We start from the raw sequence: 19,110 nt of genomic DNA on the forward strand, positions 1-19,110 counted from the left end.
TCTGCGTCGGTAACTGTCTGCTACGGTAACTGTCTGCGTCGGTAACTGTCTGCTACGGTAACTGTCTACGTCAGCAACTGTCTACGTCAGCAACTGTCTACGTGCGGTCATTAGACGCCCGGGACAGTTGTTTCTTCACAACTGCCGCCGCACCCTTGTTTCTGGGCGTGAACCATCCTCACTTTCTATCTTACTTATTAACAGAGTTAATGGATAGTTTCCTTTGCACGAATATTGGTGCTTCCTCTCGTTAAGCATCGGCTTCTAACAATTATCCCAGACCGTCTAAGTGGTTGGACACCATTCCTTTCCCCTCGTCCCATCCCAAATCCTAATCCTGACCCCTTCCCAGTGCTATATAGTAGTAATGGCTTGGCGCTCTCTCCTGATAGTACCATTCCCTTCTAAGAATTACTCAACGGAATTCATTAACCAGATAGAGACGTAGGAGTAGTTTTTATTAAGGAACAATGTGTGTGTTTTCGAATGGCGTGAAAGTGGTGTGTGTGGGGTAGTGAACCCTGGGTGGCAGCCACCGTAGACTTCTTCCCGGCGTTCACTCCCCGACCGTCCAAGTGGTTGGGCACCATTCCTTTCCCCCGTACCATCCCAAATCCGTATCCCGACCCCTTCCAAGTGCTATATAGTCGTAATGGCTTGGCGCTTTCCCCCCTGATAATTCCCTCCCTGTGTAATGAAGAATTTTAGCATCACAAAGCAAGTTTTTTTTACACTGTACTTCCGTTCATATAGTCTAGGGTAGCTGCACAAATGTAGATGTGTTAATATAAAAAAAGTTACTTGGAAATATTGTCTCTACAAAAGCTTAAGCAGTTTGAGAAATAAACCATACGAAAATTATTTTTTTTGTTATTTATTGCTGTCATCCAATAAAAATTAATACCTCGTTACCAAAGGCAAACAAATGCTCTCGCCTCCTTTAAAAAAAATCTGATGCAATATAAACGTTTGAACCTGTTCATCAACTTGGGAAAAACACAAACACACACACACACACACACACACACACACACACACACACACACACACACACACACACACACACACACACACCCACACACACACACACCCACACACACACGCACACCCACCCACACACACACACACACACACACACACACACACACACACACACACACACACACACACACACACACACACACACACACACACACATACACACACACACACACACACACACACACGCAATCTAGCTGAAAAAACCAATAGGGACATCCTCGTCCCCATAGCCACTGTAAATAATTAGATCCACACTATTACAGCTAAACGAGCAACCATAAACACAGCTCCTTGCCCAAAACCTCTGACTAACTACTGTGTAATGGCTCGTGGCCTCTGGCCTAAATCTTGTTATACCTTCCTACACCACCAACAGTTTAACTGATCAAAAGACTACTCTAAGGGAACTCATTTTTAAGCAATCCAATCGCAATAACGCCTCTCTTCGTTTAAATGACTTCTATGAAAGGATAAACATATGAAACATTATGTAGAACAAAATCAGAACAAATGCACTTTCGCCTAAACAAACAAACAAACAAAGCCAGACTCGGGCCTGTTGGTATTCCGCGCGCTAATTATATTATCCGTGTGTGTCTGTGTTTGTAATTAAATTGTTTTATTTAATATCTTTTAATCAAATTTGCTGATGGCTGTGTGTTTGCTTATTGTCTAAACAACTTTTTTTGGTACACATTTTCTCCTATGGCAGCTAATGACAAAAATTGGTTTGAAAACGTGTCGTCACGGCACTTGTAACAGTGAACAGTGATTGGAAGTGAATATCACTGCCTGAACTTACTGACTCATCTAACCTGTTCCAGCAGTGACTGCCGTGATGGTCTAACCTCACAGTGATCTTGCATTCATATATCAATATGATTTTAAAATCTATAATTGTATATTGAATAAATTGATACATGCATGTAGTGTACTCACGTAAAGGGGCTTTTTGAGTTACTGAATTTTTTCATCAGTGAAGAAGCCGCAGTGAAGGGGTTCTGAATGGCTCTGATAACGAAGGATGCATTGTGTGGGGGTTATTGTTGTATTCTGTAAAGGTGTTGTATTTTGTGAGGCTGCTCTGTTTTGTGAGGGTTTATTTTGTGACGGATATTGTATGAGTGTTGTATATTGTGAGAGGTACTTAATTGCACAAAGGTGTTGAATATTGTGAGGGGGTGATGCATTTTGTATGAGTTAAGTTTTGTGAGGCTGCTATATATATTGTGATACAGTTTGGGAGTGTGTATGTGTGTGTATTCACCTAGTTGTGTTTTCGGGGGTTGAGCTTTGCTCTTTCGGCCCGCCTCTCAACTGTCAATTGTATGTGTGTGTGTATATGTGTGTGTAGCAAAGATGTACACGACACATGTATGAGCGCCTCATACTATTATACTCGGCCAGGTAAAATTTACAACCCACGAAGAGGTAAATAATTGTTCTTAATCACATAATTACGCCACCTTACTTCTCTTAACAGCCAGAGGCACCCAACTGGGCCCACATAACTCCTCATATTAAGCATTAACCAGAAATATAATATTCTCTCACAGAAGTCTCCAGCGTCTGTAATTAAATGCGTCTGCACGCGCGCGCACACACGCTCACTTTACGACACTGGAAGACATAAGAGTAAGGGGAGACATGATCACTACCTACAAAATTCTTAGAGGAATTGACACGCTAAATAAAGATAATCTGTTTAATACGGGGGGTACGCGAACAAGGGGACATAGGTGGAAACGTAGTTCCCAAATGAACCACAGAGACGTTAGAAAGATTTTTTTCAGTGTCAGAGATGTTAACAAATGGAATGCATTAGGCAGTGATGTGGTGGAGGCTGACTCCATACACAGTTTCAAATGTAGATATGATAGAGCCCAGTAGGCTCAGGAATCTGTACACCAGTTGATTGACAGTTGAGAGGCGGGACCAAAGAGCTAAAGCTCAACCCCGCAAACACAACTAGGTGAGTACACACACACACACACACACACACACACACACACACACACACACACACACACACACACACACACACACACACACACATTTTTATCACTGGGAAGGAAAGTACATCATGTAACACAAGTTCCCATTCAAGAGTGTGTCAAGGCTGCGCCCATTAGCATGCTCTCCGCCCATCCAGGCCGGCCCGAGACCCCATTTTACAGATGTGGGCCACTTTGCCTCCCACAGTGTTCAGTCTGGAGTTTTATCCCTCTCTCTCTCTGGTTAATATGAAGATAAGGGTCTCTCCTCTTTAATGTGGGGATAAGGGTTCTTCTGGGTTATTATGATGGTAAGGCTTCCACTGGGCTTATGTAAATAGAATGTAAATGCCTCGTCTAACTTGTATATATAAATATGTGTGCGTGTGTGTGTGTGTATAAATATGTATATATATACAGAGGAGCATAAAATTGTTCTATCACGTTTGAACATTACCACCCATTCCATGTCTCTTCACCTTGATTGTTGGTGTTTTACACACACACACACACACACACACACACACACACACACACACACACACACACACACACACACACACACACACACACACACACACACACACACACACACACACACACACACACAAACACACATCTAAACTACTACTACTTCATAATTCGAGTTTACATAGCCTTTAACCTCGGCTATATCGTCGTCAGTGATAACAGCACAATTGCTTCATACAGATAAAACCAGACTTGAGATGACCCTAACCCACACCCGCCCATTCTCCCGCCGTTTGCTCTCACTTGTCGTAACTATACGCAGGTAACGGGAGGTATTTAATGTGTTAATAAACATTCACCGTAGTGTTAGATGTTGCATCACCACTCATTGTTTTGTCTAGCTTATAAGCACTGTGTTGGCTGGGCCCTGGAGCCTCTGTTGATGTATGCCAGGTGTGTGTGTGTGTGTGTGTGTGTGTGTGTGTGTGTGTGTGTGTGTGTGTGTGTGTGTGTGTGTGTGTGTGTCTGTTATTTTTCATTTATTATTTTAAAATGCCTTGATTTGTAAATGAGTCGGGGGCTCCCTTTAATTTTGTCATTGTCACTGGCTGTTATAAAATATTTAATGGTCTAAAAATTTTTTTTATAAATTTCATGAATCATTTCGAGAATTCAATGACATTAATTTTCAAAGGGATTTTTTACGCTGGTCGTTAACTAATGCATTTCAGACTTTTGTACAAAAAATACATTTAAACTTTTTCACTCCCTTAGCTGCATTGAAAACCTACACTCATACCTCTACCCTCCCCTAGCTGGTTTACCCCCTAGCTGGCCTAGTCCCTAACTGGGTCACCGACCAGTTGACTTACCCACCCTTTCCCTATCTTCATACCCATCTCGCACATGTGTTTACCTATCATTCCTGACCTTACATATCAGGTGAAGGAGGTCAGGGCACCTCTACAGACCTCTGAGCTCTAGTATATTAGTCTCCTTTGAATCTCGGCATTATATTATAATACATTCCTTCACATATATCTTTCCCAAGGACCCTATTTCCCGCTCCTAATCTTCGTCTCCTCATTCTTGGCTTCTCTACCCTCCTCCTCTCTTCTCTTCTCTTCTCTTCTCTTCTCTTCTCTTCTCTTCTCTTCTCTTCTCTTCTCTTCTCTTCTCTTCTCTTCCTGGTAATCCTCCTCGTCCTCGTCTTCCTCGTCATTATCTATCTGGGTTCCCCCTTCATTATGTCTTGGCTTCCCTCACTTATCTGCCCTGAATTTCTAAATTATGCGCCGATTTTGTTTTGCATTGTGTACTCACCTAGTTGTACTCACCTAGTTGTGTTTGCGGGGGTTGAGCTCTGGCTCTTTGGTCCCGCCTCTCAACCGTCAATCAACAGGTGTACAGATTGTGTGTGTGTGTGTGTGTGTGTGTGTGTGTGTGTGTGTGTGTGTGTGTGTGTGTGTGTGTGTGTGTGTGAGTGTGTGTGTGTGTGTGTGTGTGTGTGTGTGTGTGTGAGTGTGTGTGTGTGTGTGTGTGTGTGTGTGTGTGTGTGTGTGTGTGTGTGTGTGTGTGTGTGTCCGTCAGTTCGCACAGAGGCTCCACGACCAAGTCTGGCAGACAGTATGTGATGTTATTTCTACAGTGTCGTGTCCTTCCTCTCTGCCTCCCTCTAGCTTTCCCGAACTGCCTGAAAACGACGAAGACCTGCCCACCGTCAGGTGAGTTACACGCTTGCTGCACGTCTCTCTTGTCCTCGTCTGTGTCCTCGTCTGTGTCCTCAGCTGTGTCCTCGTCTGTGTCCTCGTCTGTGTCCTCAGCTGTGTCCTCGGCTGTGTCCTCGGCTGTGTTGCGCACCTCTGCTTTGCTGCACCACTTTTTTGTGACCGTTTTAACACGCGTTTGTATGTGGGTGTGTGGATGGTTGGTGGTGGGGGTGTGTGGGTGTGTATGGATGGTTGGTGGTGGGGTGTGTGTGGATGGTTGGTGGGGGGGTGTGCATGGTTGGTGGTGGTGGGGGGGGGTGTGGATGGTTGGTGGTGGTGGTGGGGGGGGGTGTGGATGGTTGGTGGTGGTGGGTGTGTGTGGATGGTTGGTGGTGTGGGGGTGTGTGTAGATGGTTGGTGGTGGGGGTGTGTGTGGATGGTTGGTGGTGGGGGTGTGTGTATGGATGGTTGGTGGTGGGTGTGTGTGTGGATGGTTGGTGGTAGGGGTGTGTGGAAGGTTGGTGGTGGGGGCGTGTGGATAGTTGGTGGTGGGGGTGTGAGGATAGTTGATGGTGGGGGTTTGTGTGGATAGTTGGTGGTGGGGGTTTGTGTGGATAGTTGGTGGTGGGGGTTTGTGTGGATAGTTGGTGGTGGGGGTGTGTGTGGATGAATGGTGGTGGTGGGTGTGTGTGGATGGTTGGTGGTGGGTGTGTGTGGATGGTTGGTGGTGGGTGTGTGTGGATGATTGGTGGTGGGTGTGTGTGGATAGTTGATGGTGGGGGTGTGTGGTGGTGTGGGTGCGTATGTAAGGTAAAGAGACTTGTTAGTGATAGAGATCTATCAGAATGAGAAAAAGTAAAGGAGAGAGAAAGAGAGAGAGAGAGAGAGAGAGAGAGAGAGAGAGAGAGAGAGAGAGAGAGAGAGAGAGAGAGAGAGAGAAAGAGAATATCTAAGTAACACACTTAACCTAACCGTAAATTACGCTAACATTGACCTAATTACATACATATATGGTCTCTTCTCGTGCATGACCAAACAAGGTGATTCGCATGTCAAGGGTTGCCTAGGGACTAACCACGTTCACTAAGTGGCCCACTTAGAGTGGTGACCATCCTGCACCAATCACACGAGACCACTTGCATGTCTGTTTGTTCTGTTTGGTGGAATTTTTCGTTCAATGGTATCACATGTATGTTTTACTGAGTGAACAGTATGTTCATATTTGTAGGCTGTTACACATAGGCTTTTTGTGTAAGATATTAGTGTATCTATATGTGTTTTATGTGTGTTATTATTTATAGGTATATTTATGTATCTTTTTATTGATGTATGTGTATCTGTATTAAAGTATATATGTATTAATGTATATTAATGTACATATGTGTTAATATGTGTGTGTATTTGTATGTATTGTAGTGTACTAATGTATATGTGTTTATTTATGTGTAGTTTATGTATAGTAATATTTACGAGTCTCAGTGTTTTTTTTAATTATGTAATTATTTGTGTATTTGTATTTATGTAATATATGTAATATATATGTGTGTGTGTGTGTGTGTTCATTTCTATTTTATATGCACAGTCTTCCTAATATGTTTAATATAATGTTTATATATATATTTCTATGTATAATTTATATGTATGTGTACTGTGCTTCAGATTCTGACAATAGGGTAAGTTTTTTTTCTAATTTATAAAATTATATTAAGAAAAGTATTGCTTCTGTTACCTACTTTTTGTCATTATTCTACTATGAACTAGTATTCTGAAGGCTGAGGCTTTTATGTTAAAAGTGGCCACGTAGCTTTTAAGAACATTTATCTTTTTTCCAGAGATTCACGTGAAGTGGATTTTAAGAAAATATTTACCCATTCTAAGTGTTTTTAAGACTAAATTTAGCTTTTCTGTGTTTATTTACACAAAATTTAGCTTTTCTGTGTTTATTTACACAAAATTTAGCTTTTCTGTGTTTTTTTAGACAAAATTTAGCTTTTTTGTGTTTATTTACACAAAATTTAGCTTTTCTGTGTTTATTTACACAAAATTTAGCTTTTTTGTGTGTTAAGACGATGTTTAGCTATTCTGTATTTTCTTATATAAATTATTTATCCATTATATGGTTTTTAGACTATTGTAAGACATTCTGTATTTTCTGGACATTGTAGTTATTTTATATTTGTGTATTTAATACGTGTGTATAACTTTTCTTGTATAGACGCATCTTTAATGATATATAAGAGTATTTTCTGATTTATTCCTGAAAAACAGTGTTTTTCGAGTTTGATTTCTACTTGAAGAATATATACGCTTATATTGTCTATGTTATATTGTTCCCTTCAGCAGTGTCTTGTTCCCTTCAGCAGTGTCTTGTTCCCTTCAGCAGTGTCTTGTTCCCTTCAGCAGTGACTTGTTCCCCTCAGCAGTGTCTTGTTCCCTTCAGCAGTGTCTTGTTCCCTTCAGCAGTGTCTTGTTCCCTTCAGCAGTGACTTGTTCCCTTCAGCAGTGTCTTGTTCCCTTCAGCAGTGACTTGTTCCCCTCAGCAGTGTCTTGTTCCCTTCAGCAGTGTCTTGTTCCCTTCAGCAGTGTCTTGTTCCCTTCAGCAGTGTCTTGTTCCCTTCAGCAGTGTCTTGTTCCCTTCAGCAGTGACTTGTTCCCTTCAGCAGTGTCTTGTTCCCTTCAGCAGTGTCTTGTTCCCTTCAGCAGTGTCTTGTTCCCTTCAGCAGTGTCTTGTTCCCTTCAGCAGTGTCTTGTTCCCTTCAGCAGTGTCTTGTTCCCTTCAGCAGTGACTTGTTCCCTTCAGCAGTGTCTTGTTCCCTTCAGCAGTGACTTGTTCCCCTCAGCAGTGTCTTGTTCCCTTCAGCAGTGTCTTGTTCCCTTCAGCAGTGTCTTGTTCCCTTCAGCAGTGTCTTGTTCCCTTCAGCAGTGTCTTGTTCCCTTCAGCAGTGACTTGTTCCCTTCAGCAGTGTCTTGTTCCCTTCAGCAGTGACTTGTTCCCCTCAGCAGTGTCTTGTTCCCCTCAGCAGTGTCTTGTTCCCTTCAGTAGTGTCTTGTTCCCCTTCAGCAGTGTTTTGTTCCCCTCAGGAGTGTCTTGTTCCCCTCAGCAGTGTCTTGTTCCCTTCAGCAGGCAGTGTCTTGTTCCCCTCAGCAGTGTCTTGTTCCCTTCAGCAGTGTCTTGTTCCCCTCAGCAGTGTCTTGTTCCCTTCAGCAGTGTCTTGTTCCCCTCAGCAGTGTCTTGTTCCCCTCAACAATGTTCTTCTCTCACACTTCTAGCTTCTAGGTGCCAGGAACAGTGGTACTTACCTATTAGTGTCTACCAGGAAATGAGGTTTAAATCTATATGCCCCGTCTACTAGCCTTGTACCTGTTGCTTTTCAATTGATTTATTCTGACATTCAAATGCTTTATTGAATCGGTCCTTAAAGCTGTGGATGGAGGTGGCTTCCACAACTTCTTCTCTTAGAGTATTCCACTTGTTGACTACCTGTACAGGGACGTATTTGACGTATTTCCTTACGTCACTCTGGCTCACTTGCGTTTCCAGCTTCCACCTATGTCCTCTTGTCCTACTTTCTCTCAATCTGAATAGGTTATGATTCTTATTCACCTTATCTGTTCCACTTAGTATCTTGTATGTTGTGATCATATCACCTCTGTTCCTTCTATTCTCCAGGGTTGTGGGATTTAGTTCCATTAGCCTATGTTTGTAGCTTAACCCTCTTAGCTCTGGCACTAATCTTGTTGCAAAACTTTTCAATTTTGGCTTTATGCTTGGCAAGGTGGGGGATTCTATGTCGGTGATGCATATTCCAGAATTGGTCTAACAAATGTTGTGCAGATTGTCTTAAAGGAGTCCTAATTTCGGTTTGTACATGTTTTTATATTTGTCAGCGTCTCATATGCTGCCGATGTTATCTTGTTTATGTGCGCCTCCGGGTAGGGTGTCTGAATTATATCCACTTCCAGATTCTTCTCTCTTTCTGATTCTTGTAGCTGCTTTTCCCGTATGGTGTAGATGCCGTCTGGTCTTCTCTTTCCCTTTCCAATGCGCATTACCTTACACTTGTTGGTATTGAATTCCAGCAACCTATGTTTGACGATTCCTGGAGTTTATCAGGGTCTTGTAACTTCCTAGAGTCCTCATCTGTTTTCACGTTTCTCATCAGCAAACATTGACATGTTTGAGCTCACTCCTTCGGGCAGGACGTTCACATAAATTAGGAAAATCAATGGTCCCAAGACAGAGCCTTGTGGGACCCCACTTGTTATATTCCTCCAGTTTGATACCTCCTGTCTGACTGTGACTCTTTGTTTTCTGTCCTTCAGGTACTCCTTTACGCAGTTCAGTGTTTTTCCCAGTTATCCCAGACTGGTTCTTCGTCTTGTACAATTCTTTGATGGGGAACAGTGTCAAATGCTATTTGACAGTCTAGACAAATACAGTCTACTCAGCCTTCCTTTTTGCTGTCTTATTTTAGTAACCTTGTCATAAAATTCAATCAGGTTTGTCGTGCCTGACAAACCTGGTTAAGTTCATCCATTTCTAAACCCATGCTGATTATTTGACAGAGTCAATCCTCTTAAGAAGCTCCACCATTCTCGACCTGATTACTTTCTCTAGAACTTTGCAAGGAATACTTGTCAATGACACTGTTCACTGCCTCCTTTCTATCCCCTTTTTTGAACATTGGGACTATTGGGACTCCTTTTCCAGACATCTGGGAGACTTCCTATCTCAAGCGTCTTACAAAAGCTTTAGATAACGGTACTTCTGCCGTTATCTAAATGTCAGTACTTCTGCAGCCTCCCTCAGCAGTAATGGTGAGATTAAGGAGTATCTGAAGTACAGAAAACAAAGAGTCACAGTCAGACAGGAGGTATCAAGCTGGAGGAATATAACAAGTGGGGTCCCTCAATTCCCCCAGGATTTTTTTCACCTCTTCTACAATGACTACAATGCCATCCACTATTTCCACTGACCTTTCATCTTGTAGCCTTGGTCTCCACGCTGGTTCTAATGTAAATACCTATTGAAATCTTTTATTGAGTTTCTCGCATACCTCCTTATCGTTCTCTGTGAGAGCTCCCCGTTGTTTCCTCAGTCTGAATACATAGTCTCGCACTCTAATTTTTCTCCTTTTTTCGCAATAGAACAGCTTTAGTTGTTTCTTATCTTTTGCAGCAATGTCATTTTTCAAGTTGCATTTGAACTTCTGTCCTAATTTGGGTGTTCATTCCTTGTTCTTTCTCATTTTCTTTTCACCCGCCTCCTTCTGTTCCGTTGCATCGGTACATTTCCCAGCAATGAATTCCATCATCTAGTTGGTTGTCTTCTCTTCCATTTCCCTTTCTGATTGGATTTCCCGCAGAAAGTCCCTCATCCTGTTGAAGTCCTCGCGTCTGTAATCTCTCTTCTTCACTGGGTTTCTTTGTGTAACCAATTCCTTTAGCTTCATTATGTATTCAAACATGACTCTGCAGTGGTCGCTATTGCTCATAGAAGGATCTGATTCTCTATTTTTTCAACATCTGCCTTATGTTGGGAAAACACCAAGTCTAGTGTTGCTGATAGATCGTCTCCTTTTACTCTTGTTGGTTCTGTGACATATTGCGTTAAGAAGTGTTTGTCCGTCATGTCTACCAGTTTTGCTCTAACTGTTTCATCACCCACTGTGGGGGATCCTTATTTATCCAGTCTATTTTTCTGTGGTTGAAGTCCCCTAATATTAGGACTTTAGCACGTGTCCCCCTTCCTACTGTGGCTCCTTTTTATATCACCTGTAGGCAGTTCCCATTGCATCTGTCGTATTCTTCCCTAGACGTTGATTTCTTTGTTGGGGGATAATATATAATTGTGATCACTATCTTCATGATTCCCACTGTTTCTATTCCTAATATATACTTTTGTATAAATTCTTCAAAGCTGTAGTGTAGCAGTAACAACAGAGCTACACAATCTCCCCCTCTGTGCACCCTATCTTTCCCTATTACTTGATACCCTCTTGTGAAGGGATGCCTTCCCTATAACGCTTGTCTGTTTAGTTTTCATTATCGAGATCATGTGCGGCTGTATTTCTGCCACTCGTTCCTCCAACTCTATTCCTTTATTAGCAATTCCATTTGCATTTGTGTACATTACTTTTATACTATGCGTGCCAATTTGGCTGTTTTTGTTTTCCCCCGTGGAGTATTTGTTTATGTGGCTGCATTTAAATATCTGATAAGGGGACGGGGGTATGGTGAACCAGTCACTCTCGGCTATTCGTTTGTGTAGATTCCTTGTTTGGCTGGGCAGCCCTGCTATCTTCCTACATTCTATTTCATTGGTAAGCTGTCCTGCCCCACTATGTTCCTGTGTTCTAATTTCTGTTGCCAGAGTTACTTCGTGCTGTGTGTCATTTGTACTATTTTCTGGTCTTGCATTTCTCATTTTTTTGTCTGGTTCTCCTTGGTGCCTCCCTCCTTCCTTAGACATATTCTGTCTAATAAACACTTCTTGGTACTTTTCCTTATTTCTTAAAGACCTCATCTCTGCCATTATATACTAATATATTGGGTTGCTGTTCATCAAAATAACTTTCACTGGTCGATTTCCTCCCCTCCGAAACTTGCCTAGTCTGCAGAAATGCTCCATTTTCCTTGTTTCATCTCCGACCTGAATTGTGTGTAGAATTTGTTATTTAATTTTTGTTCTGTCTATTTGTTCTCTCTTTATTTGCCATGTATCCCCCTCAGGCTCTTGGAGTTTGCCTATTATTGCTGATCTCTTCCTCTCCAGCTTCTGCCTGGTACATTTCTTGACGTGGGTAGTGTTTACAGCCTTCAGCACTGTTTTGGTAATTATCTTACCCCAAATCTCGGTTATATTCTGTTTGTTTAATTCTTTCCTCTGTTAACTCTGTTACCTTCCCTTCCTCTTCCACCGTTTCTACTCTGCTCTGTAATCTATTCACACGTGCCATTAATGCAATTAATTTCCTTCACTTCGTCTACTTGGTTCAAGGTTACAATGCGGAGTTCGTCACTCCTGTCAAGTTTTAACTTTAGGCCTTCAATTATATTGTATGTCTTCCATCTCTTGTAATTCTTGAAGCTGTCTTCCCAGAGACGCTGCCTCTTCTTTACGTGCCTCTATTTCTTCTCCCCTTTTCCTTCTCTCCTCTTCCATCTCTTCCTGCATTTCCTCTCACTACTTCATCCAAACTTTCCCAACGTTTTACTGTACTAATGGCCTTCCCTCGCTCCCCATTCCTGCATTCCTCTCAAGCCGTAGATCTCTTCCATATGGTCAGGTTAATATCCTTTGGCTGCTCTGTTTCCATCCTCTTCATTCCTCTTAGTTGTCCCTCGGATACTCCAGCAGCACAGCAGGTACACCAGCTGGGTATGGCTGGCGCTAATTGGATAACGACTCCCACGACACTGCCAGTCGTTGTGGTCGTGCTTGGTGAGTGCTGGTGTAGGGGGGCAGGTGGTGTAGGGGGCAAGTGGTGTAGGGGGGCAGGTGGTGTAGGGGGCAGGTGGTGTAGGGGGGCAGGTGGTGTAGGGGGCAGGTGGTGTAGGGGGCCAGGTGGTGTAGGGGGGCAGGTGGTGTAGGGGGCAGGTGGTGTAGGGGGGCAGGTGGTGATGTCGTCTTCTTGCCCTCCTGGTGAGGGCGCCACCAGTGGTCACCCTGTCCAACTAGTCACTTCACAATGCAGTATGACACTTTCGGTCAAGTACACTATTTCTGCTTTGTGTCTTTTAACTTTGTTATGGTATCTGTCAGTTGACCAGATATTCGTCCCCTCGTATACAGTTTATCAATGTGATATTGCCTGTTTAACCCTACCAAATTTATAGGAAACTCTGGAGCTCCCTCAACCCTCTCTCCTAAGTGTGTGTGTGCGTTAGTATCTTGTCTCCTGTTCCACCAACCTTCAGTCTTTGTCCCCTTTGCACTTCCTCTCCCTTTGCCTCCTTCCCACCCCGCCGTCCTCCCACGCCATGTGTCCGGCCTCCATTCCTTCTCACACACGGCAAAATCTTGCCACACGTGTGGCAGTTCAATTTTCATCATGACTTCAGCGAATGTAGATTGAGGAGATAGAATTCACCCATATTTATTTACTCTTGCTTTCAATGTCTGTCTCTGAGTGTGTTCGTCATTGTGTGTGTGTGTGTCTCTGTCTCTCTCTGTCTCGGAGATGATGATGAGAGATAATTTCGTGAGGGTGAGTGCGAGAGCGCGGACTCGTTATCACCAACTAAAGCACTCCAATCTCTCCAGATAGTTTCTCTTATATTGGATTTGTTTTTAAGCCCATTGAATGCTATTGTGTGATCTGAACTTCAGCTCTTGGGTCCCGCCTATCTACATTTAAAATCTGTGTATGGGAGCTGCTCTCATCACATTACTCCCTTAGTTCGTTTCTGCCCTTATTTTCTCTCTTATAATGACCCTTGTGGCTTATTTGGTATATTTGATTTTAATCTGCGTCCCTTCACTCTTGTCGCTTTCATGTCGCAAAGCCTGTGCTTGTGTACTCTTCCACTTTCCCTGAGTACTTTGTATGCTATGACTATGTCTCTCTTGTTTGTTTTTCGGTGGTAAGAAGCTTAGCTCCTTTAGTTTTTCGTCACTCGTGTCTCTCAGTGGTGGAACTGGTTTCATACCCGTGAAGTTTCTCTTGAGTTCGTTTTCTGGTTTCAAAATATGGATTTGGCATGGGGCCGGGGGGGGGGGGGAAGGCAGGAATGGTGCCCCAACCATTTGGACGGTCGGGGATTGAACTCCGACCTGCATGAAGGGAGCCAGTCGCTCTACCGTCCACCCCAAGTGGTTGGGCACCATTGCTTATCAACGTCCCATCCCAAATCTCTATCCTGGTGCCTTCTCTAGAAAACCTATTCTCATATCATACCTTGAGGTTATCTTGAGGTGATTTCGGGGCTCAGCGACCCCGTGGCCCGGTCGTCGACCAGGCCTCCTGGTTGCTGGACTGGTCAACCAGGCTGTTGGACGCGGCTGCTCGCAGCCTGACGTATGAGTCACAGCCTGGTTGATCAGGTATCCTTTGGAGGTGTTTGTTAAGTTCTCTCTTGAACACTATGAGACTTGGATTGAATAATCATGAATGAACTTCTCTTCTACAATCCCCTCGTTTAGTTGCAGGCGATGAGTCACAATAACGTGGCTGAAGTATGTTGACCAGACCACACACTAGAAGTTGAAGGGACGACGACTTGTTCGACTTGAGAATGGTCCAGGACGGACCGAAACGTCGTCGTCCCTTCAACTTCTAGTGTGTGAGGTCTGGTCAACCCCCGTTTAGTTCATTCAACTTCTCTATTACTCTCACCATAACAAAGCATGGCCCAGGGCTCATCCTAGTCTCCAGCATCCATCCGTGTCCTCTTCTGTTGGAAGTCATTGTGAACATCTCTCTTTCCACTCTTCTCAATTTCCCTACGTATTCATGTCTCTTTTTGCAAGTCTTCTCTCCCTCTTTTCATCCCTAGCCACGTTGGGTGCAGTTCATTCAGTCTCTCTTTATACCCCTATCCCTCGTAATTCCTAGACGAGTCGGGCTGGAGAGCTCTGGATAGAGCTTTGGCCTCACACACACACACACGTGGGGCCGCGGTTCGAGTCTTCTAGCACCCTGGTTAATGGAATGTTTATTTCCACGGAAGTGTGGATGACAATTGATATTTATCTGGACTCTTTTTGTTCAAGTCTCTTTGTGTGCTTTTTGGAATGAGAGCTCTAGGACGAGACAGCATACTCTGGGGCTGGTCTCACGTACGTGGTGTACAGTGATATCTACAAGTCTGTTTATTAAGGTTCCTGAATGATGTTCTGACTTCTGCCGTCAGCATGCAAAAGAAAGAAATGCACCAGCAGAGGAAAAAATGCACCAACAGAGGAAGAAACGCATCAGTAGAGAGAATAAAGAAGAAAAGTCCCGCCGGAGACACGTAAATTAAAAACAAATACATATTGAAGCAAATGGCAGAAACGGGAAACACGGCAAAAAGTGACGAAGCCCAAAAATGAGAATTGGGATGGAATGTGAGAATGCCGGAGGGAGGAGCAGCTGGTGGCCGCAGACAGTGACGGACGGCAGGGCCTCCGTCACCCATGGTTACACCAGAACGGGGAGACGGAGAGATGGAGACAGACAGAAGGAGAGGGAGAGGTAGACAGGAATAATGGGATCAGGGAGAGAGAGAGAGAGGGGGGGGGGGTGATATAGAGAATGAGAGATGAAGAGAGATTTAAGGTAACAAGGAGAGCACCATCACACACACACACACATGTGCTGCAGAATTGGTCCGAGAGGTGGCTACTAGAATTCAACACCAAGTGTAAGTTGACGGAAATGGGGAAAAATGGCAGGAAGCCGACTGGACGATACACAATGAAGGAAAACTAGTTTCCGGTAACGACTAGAGAGATAAATGTAGGCGTGGATACACCTCCAGACCTAACTCCAGTGGCACATGTTAATAGGATAACATCAGCAACACACGCTACAATGTGCGAAAAACTCGGGAATCATTACATTAGACACACACACACACACACACACACACACACACACACACACACACACACACACACACTCACACACACACACACACACCTAGAGAGAATTTACTTCCTTATATCAAAGCATCAACACGGGTTCTGAAAAAGATGCCTTAAAAGATTGTTCTTCGACAGTTATTTAGAAATCAGAGAGGAAACGTGTGTGTGTGTGTGTGTACCCACCTATTTGTGCCTGCAGGATCGAGCATTAGCTCTCGGACCCCACGTTTCTAGCCTCCGGTTGTTGAAAGCAGTGACTCCTGTCCTATTTCCGTATCCTATGTACTTTGGAAATTATAAATAGAGTTTCCTTGCACAACCTGCTCCTTTAGCTCATTCCACTTTCCCACTACTTTTACGCTAAATGAAAACTTCTAACATCTTTATGACTCGTCTGAATCTCAGGCTTCAATCCGTTCTAGTGGTATTAATTGTAAACATTTCTCTTTTTTCCATTATGTCAATCCCCCTAAGTATTTTATACGTCTCTACCATGTTTCCACTCTCTTTTTTCTAGCGTCGTCAGGTTCAGTTCCTTTAGTCGTTCTTCATACCTTATTCCTCGCCACTCTGGAACAAGCCTTGTCGCAAAATTCTGAATCTTTTTCCAATTTCTTCAGGTGGGAACTCCACGGTGAGGCTGCATACTCTAAGACTGGTCTCACGTAGCCAGCGTAAAGCGCTGTAAATGCCTCTTTACTTTGGTTCCAGAATGTTGTTCTAACTTTTGCTAGCGTAGATAACGCTACTGACGTTATCCTATTAATATGTGCCTCTAATAGTTAAGATATTACGTCAAATAATAGTTTAAGATATTACGTCCACTCCCAGGTCTCTTTCTCGAGTCGTTACAGGTAGGTAGTTCCTCTTCGTTACGTACTGACCCTTTTGGTCTCCTGTCATCTGATCCTAATGGGAGGCCAGACCGGGAAGAGGTGAAAAGAAGGGAAAGAGAAGGGAGGTAAGGAAGGGAGAGGGCTGTGAGGGTGAGGGGAAGGGAAGAGAGGGAAAGGGAGGGTAAGAATAAGGCGTTGAGGGAAGGGGAGGGAGGGAGACAGATGCGATAGTGTTGTCAAATATTGTTTTAAGTAGTCAATTACTTAGTTACAGAGATCAAAATATAATGGTATTTGCCTGGCGACGTGTCACGTGATGGCTGTTAGAGATAGTGACCCGTGACACAGTGACCCGTGACACATGGACCGGTGACACATGGACCGGTGACCGGTGACACATGGACTAGTGACCGGTGACACATGGACCGGTGAAACATGGACCGGTGACACAGTGACCAGTGACACATGGACCGATGACATAATGACCGGTGACACATGGACCGATGACATAATGACCGGTGACACACGGACCGGTGACACATGGACCGGTGACACATCCCGGCATGTGTCTAACAAATATTCTGGTATACGTAAAGAATATACTCTAGTGTACGTAGCGGAATACTCAAGGTACACTTTGCTGGATATTCAGGACACGGCAGATCCACCAGAAAAAAAACAAGGCCCATCCAATCTCTTTTCACGACCAGCGGGACTTGAGGGGACTTAAAAAACCGCTTAGTTATCAGCCAGAACCGTGACCAAACAAGCGGAGGGGAACAAGACTTTTAAGTCCAGTTATAGTGTTAGGACTCCCTCCTTCTTCCCTCCCTCCTTCTTCCTTCCCTTCCCCTTCCCTTCCCTTCCCTCCCTGCTAGTACCCTCCCCTTTCTCCCTTCCCTTGCCCCTTCCCTCCCTTGCCCCTTCCCTTCTCTCACTTTCCCCTCCGTGTTTTGTCTGTCATTTTTAGACTACTTTCTTGTTTTCTGCTTTATCCGTTCTCTCCTTCCCTGTCTCCCCTCTCTTCCCCTCTCTTCCCCTTTCCTCCTCTCCCCTCTCTTCCCTTCTCTTCCTCTCTCTCTTCCTCTCTCCTCCTCTCCCTCAGCCCTCAGTTAAAAATAGTTGGCCAACTAATTAGCCATTCTCTCTCTTAAGAAATCAGAGAGAGAGAGAGAGAAGGGGGGGGGAGGGAGGGAGAACAGAAGGAGAAGATGATGGGGGTGATAATAAAGCGAGCGAGGGCAAGAGGGTGCTATAACAGTCTCCCACTACCTGAACAGTATGGGATGGGCAGGGAGGGAGGGGGAGGGCTTGGAGGGAAGGGGGTGGGAGGGGGAGGGCTTGGAGGGAAGATGGGTTGAACGGTACCAGCGGCTGTGTACCAATGGACGGTTTAAGTTGTCGTGTTGGTCCAAGTGGTGGTGGTGGTGGGAAGGGGGGCGGTGGAAGGGGGGGTGGTTAAAGGGATGGGTGATAGGATAGTTGAGGGGGTGATAGAGAATTATTTTTGTATTATTATTATTATTAACACATTTAGTGCAGCTTCACTTTAGTGCAGATTTAGACACATATCTTCATTAGTGCAGCTGCACTAGACTATATGAAGGGGAGTACAGTGTGTCAAAAGCTAGCTACGTGGTGCTAAAAAATCTCCATCACACAGGATGGTTAGTCATACAGAGGCACGTGATCAGTAGTTTGCACTGGCAGACTCCGGGTGCATTATGAGGATATCATCAACACAAGAGTGAATAAGGCAGCAGTTATACTGAAAGTGCCCATCTCGCAGGATGGTTAGTCATACAGGGCCATATGTTCAGTAACTTGCACTGGCAAATTTTGGGTGTAATATGAGGATATCCTCAAGAACGCGAGAGTGAATAAAGTAATTGCAAAACTCCAGGTACCTCATGCCAATGGGTCTGAATGGCCTGATAACTGGGCAGACGGTGATGTAGTGTGGGAGATCATGGTCCAGTTCCTGTTCACAGTGCATCTGGAGTGCTCAGGATTGGGAGATCCATCACCTGTAGCCACCTGCCACAGGTAACGGTAACCCAACCTGATCCTTGCAACCACTGTGTCGCACAGTCTGGTAGACATTTTGTGCTGCCCATAAATATAGGTTTCAGATCTGAACAAATCATAGCTTTTAATACTGGTGTTTTCAGGTCGTTGGGAGTCAGTAAGTTATTTCCTATCAGACCTGATTGTTTGGAACAATATAGTTTTGACAGCAGAGATGGGGATACTTAGATCTAATTCAACTTCATCTTTGTTACTCGCTAATTTGGCTACAATGTCTGTGTCATTATGATGGGTTATATTTATGTGTGAAGGTATCCATACAAGGGAGATTCGAGACCCTTTACTCTGTGCAGCAATTAGGTCATTTATAATTGCTAGTATGAGGTTCTTGCTGTCGATCATCCAGAAGTTTTCGATTGCTTGATGAGCAGACTTTGAATCACAAAATATTATTCCTCCTC

The 19,110-nt window shown here is 44.0% G+C and overlaps 1 protein-coding gene across 1 annotated transcript in view; it reads left to right on the plus strand.

The window, feature by feature from the left end:
- LOC138370529 (uncharacterized) overlaps positions 1 to 19,110 on the plus strand; it is a 184,025-nt gene that overhangs the window by 43,886 nt on the left and 121,029 nt on the right. The window contains exon 2 of the mRNA XM_069334913.1: positions 5,186 to 5,230. Coding sequence (XP_069191014.1) covers positions 5,186 to 5,230 — 45 coding nt within the window. The remainder of the gene's footprint in view (positions 1 to 5,185; positions 5,231 to 19,110) is intronic.

This window comes from Procambarus clarkii, chromosome 32 (assembly GCF_040958095.1).
Source record: "Procambarus clarkii isolate CNS0578487 chromosome 32, FALCON_Pclarkii_2.0, whole genome shotgun sequence".
NCBI lineage: Eukaryota > Metazoa > Arthropoda > Malacostraca > Decapoda > Cambaridae > Procambarus > Procambarus clarkii.